A 14269-nucleotide genomic window follows, 5' to 3' on the forward strand; every position below is an offset into this window, starting at 1 on the left:
CACCAGTCTCCTCACATGATGAATGTCTTCTGTAGTCGACCGCCCTGGCATGAATCTAAATCGGTTCTCTGAAATAGACACACTTTTCCTCACCCTCCTCTCCACCACCCGCTCCCAACCTTCCATAGTGTGACTCAACAGCTTGATACCCTTATAGTTGTTGCAATTCTGGACATCCCCTTTATTCTTGTACACCGGGACCATCAAGCTCCACCTCTATTCATCAGGCATCTTACGCATCCTAAAAATAACATAAACAATCCAATAAGCCACTCTGAGCCTGCCCGACCCGCATTCTTCCAAAATTATACCTGAATCTCGTCCGGCCCAGTCACTTTACCCCTACTCAATATTCGTATCACCCCCTCAACCTCCTCCACCTTAAAGCGCATACAAAAACCAAAATCTCGTTGGTTCTCTAAGTTCTCCAACTCTCCAAGCACGATGTTCCTGTCCCCATCCTCGTTCAAGAGTTTATGAAAATATGTCTGCCACCTAAGCCAAATAGACGCCTCATTCACCAAAACCTTACCATCCTCGTCTTTAATAAATCTCACTTGATCCAGGTCCCGAGCCTTCCTCTCTCTAACCTTAGCTAACCTATACAGTCTCTTATCACCGCCTTTACTCCCCAGATCCTCATATAAGTGCCCAAATGCTGCAGTCTTAGCCGTTGTGACCGCTAATTTTTCCTTTTTCTTAGCCTTCTTATAGCACTCCCTATTCGTCCTCCTCTCATCCTCGACTATGCTCTCCACAAACTTCAGATATGCTTCTTTCTTGGACTTCTTTATTCCACCACATGTCCCCTTTGTGGCCTACCACGTATCCATTCGTGACCCCTAACACCTCTCGAGCAGCTTCCCTAATACAATTTGTTGTCATGGTCCGCATACTACTCGTGTTTCCACTACTCATCCAGGCCCCCATAGCCACCAACTTCTCCCCAAACTCATGAGCTTTGTCCTTATTCAAGGCTCCCCACTTGATCTTGGGTGACCATACGCCGTTCTCTTCTTCCTCTTTCTCTTAATCTCCAGGTCCATTACTAAGAGCCTATGTTGTATCGATAGACACTCACTCAGGATAACCTTGCAATCAGTGCACATGCCTCTATCATACTTCCTGCAGATAAGGTAATCAATCTTAGTCTTGGTCACCGTACTCCAGAAAGTGACCAAGTGGTCTTCCCTCTTCTAAAAACACGTGTTAGCTATCACCAAATCAAAATTTTAGCAAACTCAAACAACAAAATTCCTGCCTCGTTCCAACCTCCAAAGCCGAACCCGCCATGCACATCGTTATAGCCCCTAGCAGACTCCCCAATATGGCCATTAAAATTAGCTCCTATGAAAAGCTTCTCGGTAAGCGGGACACCACGAACCACCTCATCCAAATTCTCCCAGAAGTGCCTCTTGACCTCCTCGTTCAGGCCCGCTTGAGGCACGTATGCACTAATCACGTTTAAAGTGAACCCATCAACCACTAGCTTAATAGTCATCAGCCTATTGTTCACTCTCCTAACATCTACCACTAGCTCCCTCAAATCCCTATCAAGTAAAATACCTACTCTGTCCTTGCCCCTAACACCTCCTAAATACCACAATTTAAACCCGCTAACTTTTCGTACCCTAGTACCCAACCATCTAGTCTTCTGGATACACGCTATATTAAGCCTCCTATTCTAGAGAATCTTTCCTAACTCTAAAGACTTCCCCGTGAATGTCCCTATATTCTAGGACCCAATCCTCATCCTAGCGGTTCTCTTACCACCCCTGCACCTGTCACGACCCAAACCAATGGGCCGTGATGGGCACCCGGTACCTTACTCAACCGAGTACCAACGTAACATATCTTTCATATCATACTATCATAGGTAAATGAGCTGGAGAGGCTGTCGTGAGATAAGCAGAATAAAACATGAGGAAATACTCAACATTCTGTGTAATCTTTCTTGGGTTATTTCCTTTGCATTAACTTACGTCTTGCACTGGCTCCTTATTTATCAATAACATCTCGGGCAGAAACCTTTACTTCCTCTCCTTGATGTCGTGTTTGCATAATGTTCTGGAATTGGAGCATATCTATAGGATTTTGGTAAGTGCAAGCTCACTCCTTTTTCATTTTTATCGCATTCTTCCTTTACCATTCCATAGTTACTAGAACCACTTAATTCTGACTTAATGCCACATCACTCCATATTCCCCCCTTTAGGGGAGTACCCAAATTTAGAGCTGCGATGATCTACCTATAGATGTTTTACCTCTCCATCTTTGGCGTCTTTTCACATCATCGATGACCCTTACTCGCCTTGCAGTAATCCTGCTGTACCAAGGATAACAAAATTCCTTATTCACAAGGGTGACACTTAGTGTAACTGGCACACTTAGTCCTTTAAGCTTAACTCTGCTCACCGTGCTTGCTTCTGAACTGATATTTTGACTATATTCCCAGTGGAACTCTCTTTTATTTCCGTAACACTCATACGGTACCTTAAACTACACCAACTCCTATCTGAATATTTCTCAAGTATTACAATGTCATAACTGCGAGGCTGAATTCACTATATTTATCTAGCACGATCTGTTGATATGAGAATGGGCTAACGAATAGTTAGCAGTTGATTTAGGAAGAGCCTACTTATGGCTAGACAAGAGGATACAGACAAATCTGATACCACTTTTGTCACGACCCAGACCTATGGGCCGCAACGAGCACCTGATACCTTACTTAACTGAGTACCAACATAACATATCTTTATTATCGTACTTTCATTGGCAAATGGGCCAAACGGGCCGTCATGGGCTAACAAGAATAAAAATAGGAGAATACTCAATATAGGATGACCCAACCTGATAAAAAAACTTATACATGTGATATACAAGCCTTTAAGGCCAACATGATCATTTGTAAACTCAAAACATAGGCCGGCAAGGCCATACAAGCATTCGTATATATGACATCTGTCTACAAGCCTCTAAGGGTACACACTTAACATAAAGGTCGGGATAGGGCCCAGCCATACCAAACAATATGCATCTAAATCATACTGACCAAACAAGTAGCTCCGGAGCAAATGGAGTGCACCAACATCTCCCGCTGAGCTGATAGCCTACTTGGAGGACTCTCGAACTGTCTATCGGGACCTGCGAACATGAAACACAGTGTCCCCAGGCAAAAGGGGCGTCAGTACGAATAATGTACCGAGTATGTAAGGCACGTAAATAAGTACATAAAAGACATGGAAAAAAAAAGAGTAAATGACTCAACCTGTAAGTGTGGATAACTCTATAAAAATATTTATAATGTCATGCATATGCGTATGAATGTCATGTCGTGCATAGGTACATGTTTCATAACATCATCAGGCCTCTAAGGGCATCCCATTATATCATCTCGGCCACTGTGGGCAAAATCATCAACGTATACCAGCTGATCAGGTGGTGGTGCGTATATAATGCCATAACCGTTCCCATATCCCATATACATATATATACATATATATACGCGTATATAATGCCATCTGGTCATGGGCAATGTGCATGTATAAATGCATGAAATGCATATGAAATACGTTAAAAAATCTCTCAATATGCCATAAGTAAATTGATAGAAGCTCGGAAATAAGATGGTACATCCCGCATTTTCATATGTTAAAATTTCGTCGTAAGCTAATCGACTTAAGTTCGAGAATGAGATTATTTTGAGATTATAAGCATTATGCTATTTCAAACAAGTTATGAGTAAATTCGCGAAGGAGAGAAGGTAAGCAAATAGAAGAAAATGAGTTTCGTTAAAGGTTGTCGATTTGGGGTAAAATACGGGGCGAGCTATAATACCCGATATTTATGGACTAGTGTCATACAAGGTACCCCATGACCATGATAGTGAGGTGTATAAGGTATGTTAAAAGTGAGTAGTATTTTAAGTAAATTGAGATAATTCTTAATTATGTGGGTAATTGGTTAATTATTAGACTAGTGGGGGATTTTATGGATTGATTAAGAAAAAAGGTGGATAATTGGATAGGTGAGGGGGCACTCACGTGGAAGCACCCCTTAAATCCCATGAATGACTCTTTAAGTCATTACATTATGTGGCAAAAGTAGAAATGTGGAAGTGGGCAAGTTTTAAGAAAGTAGGAACATATCCATTTACTCAAGAAAGGCTACATAACCTTTAGCAAATTAAAGGATTCGTATATCTAACATTTGAGGGAATAGAAAAGAACTCTCCATGAGACTATCTGAAGCTAACAAAAACGTAACTTGAAGCCAACGTAAAAGCAAATTGAAGCTAACACAGAAGGGTACGGATCTTTAATAGATTGAACAGAGATTTTGCAATTTAAAGGGAGTACGGTGTAAACCTTCTCAAAACTATCACACGAATTTTTCCCTAGTCCAGGTATGTTAAGGCTATCCCTTCTTTCTTTTTGGCATGATCTATACGATACGAACGAAACGAGCAAATGCACAAATTCCATAAATATCTCTATTCATAGAAATACTAGAGATGCTTATGTTCTTGATTTCCCATGTGTCATATTATTCTATCATCTGTTCATGGGTCTCAAAAATACGCAAGTTGGTAAAGTTCATTTCATGATATTAATCAGAGGCATAATGGTCTTATGACGTACTGAGAGATTTTATTAACGTATTTCATATGTATTTCATGCATTTATACATGCACATTGACCCATGACCAGATGGTGTTATATACGCGTATATATATGTATATGAGATATGGGAAAGGTTCTGGCATTATATACGCACCACCATCTCATCAGCTGGTATACATTGATGATTTTGGCATTATATATGCACCACCACCTGATCAGCTGGCATACGTTGATGATGATTTTGCCCACAGTGGCCGAGATGATATGATGGGATGCCCTCAGAGGCCTGATGATGTTATCAAACATGTACCTATGCACGACATGACATTCATACGCATATGCATGACATTTTAAGTATTTCATAATTTACAGAGTTATCCAGACTTATAGGTTGAGTCATTTACTCTATATTTCTTCCATGTCTTTTATGTACTTATTTACGTGCCTTACATACTCGGTACATTATTCGTACTGACATCCCTTTTGTCTGGGGACACTACGTTTCATGCCCGCAGGTCCCGATAGACAGTTCGAGAGTCCTCCAAGTAGGCTATCAGCTCAGCGGAAGATGTTGGTGTGCTCCATTTGCTCCGCAGCTGCTTGTTTGGTCAGTATGATTTAGACGCGTATTATTTGGTATGGCGGGGACCTGTCCCGACCTTTATGTTAAGTGTGTACCCTTATAGGCTTGTAGACAGATGTCATGTATATGAATGCTTGTATGGCCTTGCCGGCCTATGTTTTGAGTTTACAAATGATCATGTTGGCCTTAAAGGCCCGTATATCACATGTATAAGTTTTTTTTATCAGGTTGGGTCATCCCATATTCAGTATTCCCCTATGTTTATTCTGGTTAGCCCATGACGGCTCGTTTGGCCCATTTGCCAATGAAAGTACGATAAGAAAGATATGTTATGTTGGTACTCGGTTAAGTAAGGTACCGGGTGCTCGTTGCGGCCCATAGGTTTGGATCGTGACAGCACCCCACCCCCTGCCCCACCAAAAGACATGACCTCACTCTACCATCACTTGCCTCAGCCACAATAATCTAAGAGATACTAAGCTCTAGTACTACTACAACACACAACAAGATAACTAAAAGAATATAGTCTTCAACTTAAGGCACTAGTAAAGAAATTATAGAAAAACAAGTAATTGATGCAAGTGAATGCGTTGTAAATAACAAAGGCAAAGAAACAATACAAAATAAATCAAATTATATAAAGAGAGAAGATACATTAAAAATCAAAATATATGATGACACAAAGATACAGAATAAATCAAATTATATAAAGAAAAAGAAAAGTACATAATAAAATCAAAATATATGATGACAAAAAGATACAGAACAAATCAAAATATGTAAAGACAAAGAAAGATAGAACCTGGAAGTATTGAAGATGTCTAGTCGCTGCCTCCGCCCACACTGAACTTTGTTTCAGTGGGGACCACTACTGAAGCCTGCTGTAACGCCTCCCTATTAGGTACGTCGCCATATTTATGCACCAGTAGTGAAGGTAATAGGAAGGCCAGGAGGGGCTACTAGATATGATGCTGACAGTAGTGCCTTGGGAAGAGAGAAACATGGGAAAAGAAAGAGAAAAGCGGTGGGGAATAGGGAAAAGGCAAGGAGAATCCGGTGGTGGTCAACGAAGGTGGGTTCTTGACTGCCCTTATTTAGGTTTATTAATAAACCTTACTAGTCACAACCCTTAAGTGATAAGAATACGGAGTTAGAGAAGAAAAAAAGTGAAGGACCAAACCTAGGAAGAACAGGAATTGGTGTTAGTAGTGCAAGCCCGGGTTGACTTTTTGATTTTGATAAAGATCGAAGCTTTATTGTTTAGGGTTGTTTCCTACGACATTATTTGATGATATTAAGTTGTTTGTGACTATATTCAAGTAGTTCGTAGGCCGATTCACGTGGGAAGGGCTTTTTGGAATATTAATTCGCACGTTTTGAGGTAAGTAAAATATCTAAACTTGGATTTGAGGGTAATTTTTCCTGATCCGGAAGGATTTAAGACTACTATGAGAATTGTTTGCTATCATGGCTTGTTATATCCGTGTTTTCTCTACTTGTATGATTATTTGAGCTATGATTCTTGTTAGAAATCATGTCTAGAATATGTGCTTGTTGTTTTGTGACATGATAGGGCGGTCCTTGCTATTTAACATACTCTCAGTCATGATGCTATAACCTTGTATGATATCTTTGTCTCAGTGCATTCTTATTATGATTTCTCACATGTTGTTGATGCCTTATATGCGTAACACTGTTGAACTGAGTACTATGAGATGTGGTTAACTGAGACTTGAGCGGTTGATGACTAAGCTTGGGCCTTAGACTCAATTTGGTATTGACTTTGAGGTGCCATGTACGCTAGGCTCATATTGGGCTAAATGGTACTAATTAGGGGCGACACGTGCACTAGGCCCCACGATTGGGCTATGTTACATTGATTAGAGCTTGAGCAAGGATCCAAACCTGTAGAGTCTGGTATACACAGTGAGTACAGGAACAGAGCTATATATGTGCTTTGGTGAGGGGAAATTGTTCCAAGCACCCGTATAATGTTGAGTGTGGTCGTGTGAGTGTTGGTAAGGGGCATTTGTGCCAGGCACTGTGAGTGTGCTGAGATTGTTGTTGTACTTGATGGTTTCATCATGATGATATTGTCAGGACCCAATTTCTCCCTCCGTGAACTGTCATGATGGCACTTAGTCTCTACGACGAGGTAAGCCTAACACTTTGCGGAAATGAAACAAAAGAATGAACATTAACTACTAACAGTAATAATTATCTAATAAGCAACTGAATGCCACTCGACATATACAATTATCACCTCTAAAAAAGTATGAAAAACTTTTCCCAAAACCCGAAAACCCGCAAGTCACAAGCTCTTAAGAAGTCTTGACTGTTCTATACATTATTTCTACAGAAAGAGGAAAATAAATGAACACAGGGGGATAGAGGGAGACTCCGGATACTAATTTTACTTCCGAGCTCGTCACTGCTTTTGCCCCAAGGTTAGGTTTGTTACTTATTGAGTACATGGGGTCGGTTGTACTCATACTACACTCTGTACTTCATGTGCAGATCTAGGTACTTTCGGACGTGGTGATTTCCAGGGTTGAGTTGCTGCTAGATTTTGGGAGACTACGAGGTAGCTGTTATATCGCCCGCAGTCCTTGAAGTTCTCTTTCAATTATTTCTATTTATTACTTAAGGATTTAGCGATATATTTTGAGATTATATTGTGCTCATGTACTCGTTGACACCAGATCTTTGGGATGGTTATAGTAGTATTATCATTGTTTTCTTAGATATTTCATGATATTTCCGCTATTGAGATTATTGAGTTTTATTTTATTTAATTCATTATTATTGTGCAACTGTTGGCTTTCCTAGCAAGTAGTGTTAGGCACCATCGCGGCTCCGGTGGGAGTTTGGATCGTGACAATAACTATTTGTTTTATCTATAATGATAGTAGTAAATTTTATTTCTTTCATAGGGGTTACCAACCATATATGAATTTTACAAGTTATGAACCAACCAATAGTGGGAATCTACCTATTTTTAGAGGGATGGATCATGCTGGTCCATCCTCGAGTCATCAGCAATTTGATAATATGCATCATGGCTATCTACAAATTATGAATGGTATATTTAAGCTTTAAAGTTAATATATTATGTTGAGATGTACAAAATATTAAGTATTCGATTAGTTGTGCAGGAAAAATGAGCAACATGACGGTCTTGTCATAACTCAATTGGACGATGACGATATTTTGAATTGGGATATGGCAAATGCACAGAGTGAGGAAGATGATAGTCTTATAACAACAACGTTGATGATACAGGTGATGAAGCATCTTTCTTTGATAAGAGCAATGATGAGGAACCACATTTTACAGATAAGAGTGCTAATGAGCAACCAGATTTGATGATGGAGCATGATGCCACCACTCAGCATGCGCAATATATGCAGACTCCACCTACTGTTAGACCAGCGGTGTACGAGTCGCATGTGCCCTTTCATTCGGCGGCTACAGCTGGTTTGTAGTCAGGAGCATGAGGAGAGGGAGGCCAAGAGGCCTCATGGTTCGGGGGGTTTCACCGGTGTTTCTTCTAGGGTCAATCCCACCATAGCAGGAGTCGTCCTTATAGGCCCACTCAGATGGCTCGTCTGGTTCATCGTGGCACATCAGCTAGTCATGGTTCATACAATGCTCGCCTGGGTCAGTCAACTCTCGGTGCTCTCCCAGCCCAGAGTTCATCTCATGCTCTATTAGTTCTGGGTTCATCTGTGTCAAGCCCCTCTAGTAGTTATTTTGGTTCTCGGGGTCTGCTTCAGTACTTGCCGCCATTGTCAGAGCGGGGTTGCTTCGAGTGTGGAGAGCTTGGTCATGTGAAGAGGCATTGTCCCCGCCTTTTGGAAGGTCTAGTTCAGCAGAGGAGTCAAGCTGCGACTTTCGCACCAGTTACTTCACCACCTGCTCAGCCAGCTCGGGTTGGGACTCAGGCAACTAGAGGTCTCCCTAGAGGGGGAGACCGAACAGGTGGCATTCAGGCTCGATTATGTGCTATTCCTACCAGGCCAGAGGCCGTTGCTTTAGACACAGTGATCACATGTATTGTGTAAGTATGCCACATGGATGCTTCTATATTATTTGACCCTGTTTTTACTTATTCGTATGTATCATCACATTTTGCTCGTTATTTGGATATGCCCCCTGATTCCTTAGTTTCACCTATTCATGTATCTACGTCGGTGGGTGATACTATTATTGTGGACCGTGTGTATCGGTCATGTGTGGTGACTATTAGGGTATTGGAGACTAGAGTTGATCTCCTACTACTTAGTATGGTTGATTTTGACGTGATTTTGGGTATGGATTGGTTGTCTACATGTCATGCTATTCTGGATTGTCACACAAAGACCGTGGCGTTGGAAATGCCGGGGTTGCCAGGGTTCGAGTGGAGGGGTTCTCTAGATTATTTTCCCAGCAGGGTTATTTCTTATCTGAAGGCCCAACAGATGGTTGGGAAGGGGTGTCTATCATATTTGGCCTTTGTGAGGGATGTTGGTACTGATACTCCTACTATTGATTATGTTCCAGTAGTGCGAGACTTTCCGGATGTGTTTCCTGCAGACCTGCTGGGCATGCCACCTATAGGGTTATTGATTTTGGTATCAACTTGGTACCGGGCACCCCGCCCATTTCTATTCCTCTGTATCGTATGGCAGCAGCAAGGTTGAAAAAATTGAAATAGCAGCTTCAGGAGCTTCTTGATAAGGGGTTTATTAGGCCTAGTGCGTCGCCTTGGGGTGCACTGTCTCTTTTTGTAAAGAAAAATAATGGTACTATGCAGATTTGCATTGATTATAGGCAGTTGAACAAAGTTACAATCAAGAACAAGTATCATTTGCCACGTATTGATGATCTATTTGACCAGCTTTAGGGAGCGAGGGTGTTCTCTAAGATTGATTTGAGGTCTGGGTATCACCAGTTGAAGATTCGGGACTCGGATATTCTGAAGACGGCATTCAAGACCTGCTATAGTCAATATGAGTTCCTTGCGATCTCATTTGGGATGACCAACACCCCGGCAACATTCATGCATCTGATGAACAATGTATTTCAGCCATATCTTGATTCGTTTGTCATAGTATTCATTGATGATATCCTGGTGTACTCATGCAGCTAGGAGGAGCATGCCCAACATTTGAGGATTGTACTATAGAGGTCGAGGGATAAGAAGCTTTATGCCATGTTCTCCAAGTGTGAGTTTTGGCTCAGTCTGGTGGAGTTCTTGGGGCACGTGGTGTCCAATGAGGGGATTAAGGTAGATCCAAAGAAGATAGAGGCGGTTTAGAGTTGGCTCAGATCGTCTTCAGCTACTGAGATTCGAAGTTTCCTCGGCTTGGCTAGATATTATCATCACTTTGTGGAGGGTTTCCCGTCCATTGCAGCGCCTTTGACCAGGTTGACCCAGAAGAGTGCTCCATTCAGGTGGTCGGATGAGTGTGAGGAGAGCTTTTAGAAGATCAAGACTGTCTTGACCACATTTCCAGTGCTAGTTTTGCTTTCAGCATCAGGCTCTTATACAGTGTATTATGATGCTTCTCAGATTGGTATCGGGTGTGTCTTGATGCATAAGGGTAGAGTGATTTCTTATGCTTCTCGCCAGTTGAAGCCCCATGAGAGGAACTACCCTGTTTATGATTTGGAGTTGGCCGCCATCGTTCATGCATTGAAGATTTGGAGGCATTATCTCTATGGTGTGCCTTGTGAGGTGTTTACGGATCATCGGAGTCTCCAACACTTGTTCAAATATAAGGATTTAAATTTGAGGTAGCAGAGATGGTTGGAGCTGCTAAAGGACTATGATATTACCATTTTGTATCATTGCGGGAAGGCTAATATGGTGGTTGATGCCTTGAGTAGGAAGGCGGTGAGTATGGGTAGCCTTGCATTTATTCCGGTAAGTGAGAGACCGTTTGCATCAGATGTTCAGGCCTTGGCCAATCAGTTCATGAGATTAGATATTTCGGAGCCCAGTCGGCTTCTAGCTTGTGTGGTTTCTCGGTCTTCTTTATATGATCGCATCAGATAGTGTCAGTATGATGATCCCTATTTGTTTGTCCTCAAGGACACGGTTCAGCATGGTGAAACCAGGGAGGTTACTATTGGGGATGATGGGGTGTTGCGGATGCAGGGTCAAATTTGTGTGCCCAATGTATATGGTCTACGTGAGTTGATTCTTGAGGAGGCCCACAGCTCGCGGTATTCCATTCATCTGGGTGCCGCAAAGATGTATCAAGACTTGAGGTTGCACTATTGGTGGAGGAGGATGAAGAAAGACATAGTGGGGTTTGTAGCTCGGTGCCTAAATTGTCAGCAACTGAAGTATGAGCATCATAGACCGAGCAGATTGCTTTAGAGGCTTGAGATTCCAGAGTGGAAATGGGAGCACCGTGGACTTAGTAGTTGGGATCCCACGAACTTCAAGGATGTTTGATGCTATTTGGGTGATTGTGGATCGGTTGACCAAGTTCGCGCATTCATTCCTGTTGGGACTACTTATTATTCAGAGCAGTTGGCTAAGATCTACATCCACGAGATTGTTCGCCTTCACGGTGCACCAGTATCCATCATTTCAGATCGGGGCACGCAGTTTACATTACAGGTTTGGAGTGCAGTGCAGCGAAAGTTAGACGCACGGGTCGAGTTGAGTACAGCATTCCACCCTTAGACAGACAGACTGTCCGAGCGCACTATTCAGATATTGGAGGATATGCTACGCTCATGTGTGATAGAATTTAGGGGTTCTTGGGATCAATTTCTACCACTTGCAGAGTTTTCCTACAACAACAGCAACCAATCGAGCATTCAGATGGCTCCGTATGAGGCTTTGTATGGGAGACGGTGTCGGTCTCCGCTAGGTTAGTTTGAGCCGGGTGAGGCTAGGCTATTGGGTACTGGCTTGGTTCAGGATGCTTTGGACAAGGTTAAGTTGATTCAGGATCGACTTCGCACGGCGCAGTCTAGACAGAAGAACTACGTCGATCGGAAGGTTTGTGATGTTGCTTGTATGGTGGGGGAGAAGGTACTACTCAGAGTCTCAGCTATGAAGGGTGTTATGAGGTTCGGGAAAAAGGTCAAGCTGAGCCCTCGGGATATTGGGCCTTTTGAGGTGCTTAAGAGGATTGGGGATGTGGCTTAAGAGCTTGCCTTGTCGCCTAGTCTATCGAGTGTTCATCCAGTGTTTTATGTTTCTATGCTCCAGAAGTATTTCGGCGATCCGTATCATGTTTTGGATTTCATCACGATTCAGTTGGGTGGTGATTTGATTTATGATATGGAGTCGGTGGCCAATTTGGATCGGCAGGTTCGAAAGTTGAGGTCAAAGAATATAGCTTTAGTGAAGGTGCAGTGGAGAGGTCAGCCAATCGAGAAGGCTACTTAGGAGACCGAGCGGGAGATGCAGAGTAGATATCCACGCCTATTTGAGACTCCGGGTATGATTCTAGACCCGTTCGAGGATGAAAGTTTATTTAAGAGGGGGCGGACGTAACGACTCGGCCAGTCATTTTGAGTGTTGTAGCCCAGTTCTCCTATTTACTGCTTATTCTATGCTTAATTGTTGTTATGTGACTTGCCGGGGTGGTCGGTTTGGTTCCGGGGATGTTTAGTCAAATCCCCAGGGTTGGAAGCCTATGTTGAAACAGTTGATCGGACGTTGACTTATGCGTATATTGCTCCGGATTGGAGTTTTAATGGCTCTAATAGCTCCGTAGGGTGATTGTGGACTTAGGAGTGTGTCTGGATAGTGATTTGGAGGTCCGCATGTTATTTTGGCTTGAAATGGCGAAAGTTGGAAAATAGAAGTTTGAAGAGTTGAGATGTTTGACCGAGAGTTGACTTTCTGGTTATCGGGCTCGGATTTTGGTTCTAGAAGTTAGAATAGGTCTATTGTATCATTTATGACTTGTGTGGAAAATTTGAGGTCAATCGTAGTTTATTTGATAGGTTTCGGCATCAATTGTGGAAGTTGGAATTCACTAGTTTTCATTAGGCTTGAATTGGGGTGTGATTCGTGTATTTGATGTTGTTTGATATGATTTGTGGCATCAATTAAGTTCGTATCATGTTTTAGGACTTGTTGGTATATTTGGACGGGGTCCCGGGGGCCTCGGGAATTATTCGTATGGGAATCGTATTGAAATTTGGACTTGGGAGAAATTTCTGGGCCACTAATCTCTGGTGCCATCGCACCTGCAGAGTTTTGGTCGCAGTTGTGTGACCGCAGAAGCGAAGAAATGGTCGCAGGCGCGGTTTGGGCAAAGTTGGGAAGTGGTCGCAGGTGCGAGGGTTTGTCCACACCTGCGAGGTTGCAGATGCGGAGAGGAGTCGCAGGCGCGAGGTCTGGAAAGGGAGCCTGGGGTGCAGGTGCGGAAGTATATCCGCAGATGCTGATGCACATCTGCACATGAGCGATCGCATATGCGGATGTGGACTGGAGGTTCTGGATCGTAGAAGCGATGGAGAATCCACAAAAACGGGACCACATATGCGGTTAAGTGGAGCGCAGGTGCGAAAGGCCCTGGGTAGATTATATTCGAAGGGTTTCCGGGATTTTTGTCATTTTGGACTTTAGAAGCTCGGTTGGAGGCGAATTTTGAGAGGGGTTTAATGTGATTTCTTGAGGTAAGCCACTCTAGATCATTTTTATTCAATAGTATTGATTACCCATTGATTTTTTCACCTAGCTTGTGTATTTATAAGGTGGAATTTTAGGAGTTTTGAGCTAGGGATTGGAGAGTAGAATTTGGGGATTTGAGTGACAATTTGGTGTCGGAATTTGATAAATTTGGTATGGTTGGACTCGTGGTTGAATGAGTGTTTGGATTTTGTAATTTTTGTTGGATTCCTAGACGTGGGCATAGAGTTGATTTTTTGACTTTTGATTAAGAACTTAGCTTATTCATATGGAATTGATTCTCATAGCTTGTGCTGACTGTATCGAGTTATTTGTGGCTAGATTCGAGGCATTCAGAGGCCGATTCACGAGGCAAGGGCTTATTGGAGTAGATATTTGCAAGGTTTGAGGTAAGTAACACTTCTAAACTTGATTC

The 14269-nt window shown here is 42.5% G+C and overlaps 1 protein-coding gene across 1 annotated transcript; it reads right to left on the bottom strand.

The window, feature by feature from the left end:
• Positions 1–305: 305 nt before the first annotated feature.
• LOC142177160 (uncharacterized) lies at positions 306–1501 on the bottom strand. The gene is made up of 3 exons (XM_075245628.1): positions 1298–1501; positions 1092–1196; positions 306–818 (listed from the first exon to the last, which is right to left on the bottom strand). Exons 1-3 carry the CDS (start codon positions 1499–1501, stop codon positions 306–308), a joined length of 822 nt encoding a protein of 273 aa, XP_075101729.1.
• Between the last annotated feature and the right edge of the window lie 12768 nt (positions 1502–14269).

This window comes from Nicotiana tabacum, chromosome 23, assembly GCF_000715075.1.
Source record: "Nicotiana tabacum cultivar K326 chromosome 23, ASM71507v2, whole genome shotgun sequence".
NCBI classification, from domain to species: domain Eukaryota; kingdom Viridiplantae; phylum Streptophyta; class Magnoliopsida; order Solanales; family Solanaceae; genus Nicotiana; species Nicotiana tabacum.

What these genes read in the sequence shown, in the direction of transcription:
- LOC142177160 (XM_075245628.1), bottom strand. Translation starts at nt 1,501, where the DNA reads ATGACTATTAAGCTAGTGGTTGATGGGTTCACTTTAAACGTGATTAGT. An exon ending in CTGCTAGGGGCTATAACGAT is followed by an intron (nt 1,197 to 1,297) that starts GTGCATGGCGGG and finishes ACGTGTTTTTAG; the next exon opens with AAGAGGGAAGACCACTTGGT. An exon ending in GCATGTGCACTGATTGCAAG is followed by an intron (nt 819 to 1,091) that starts GTTATCCTGAGT and finishes GATACGTGGTAG; the next exon opens with GCCACAAAGGGGACATGTGG.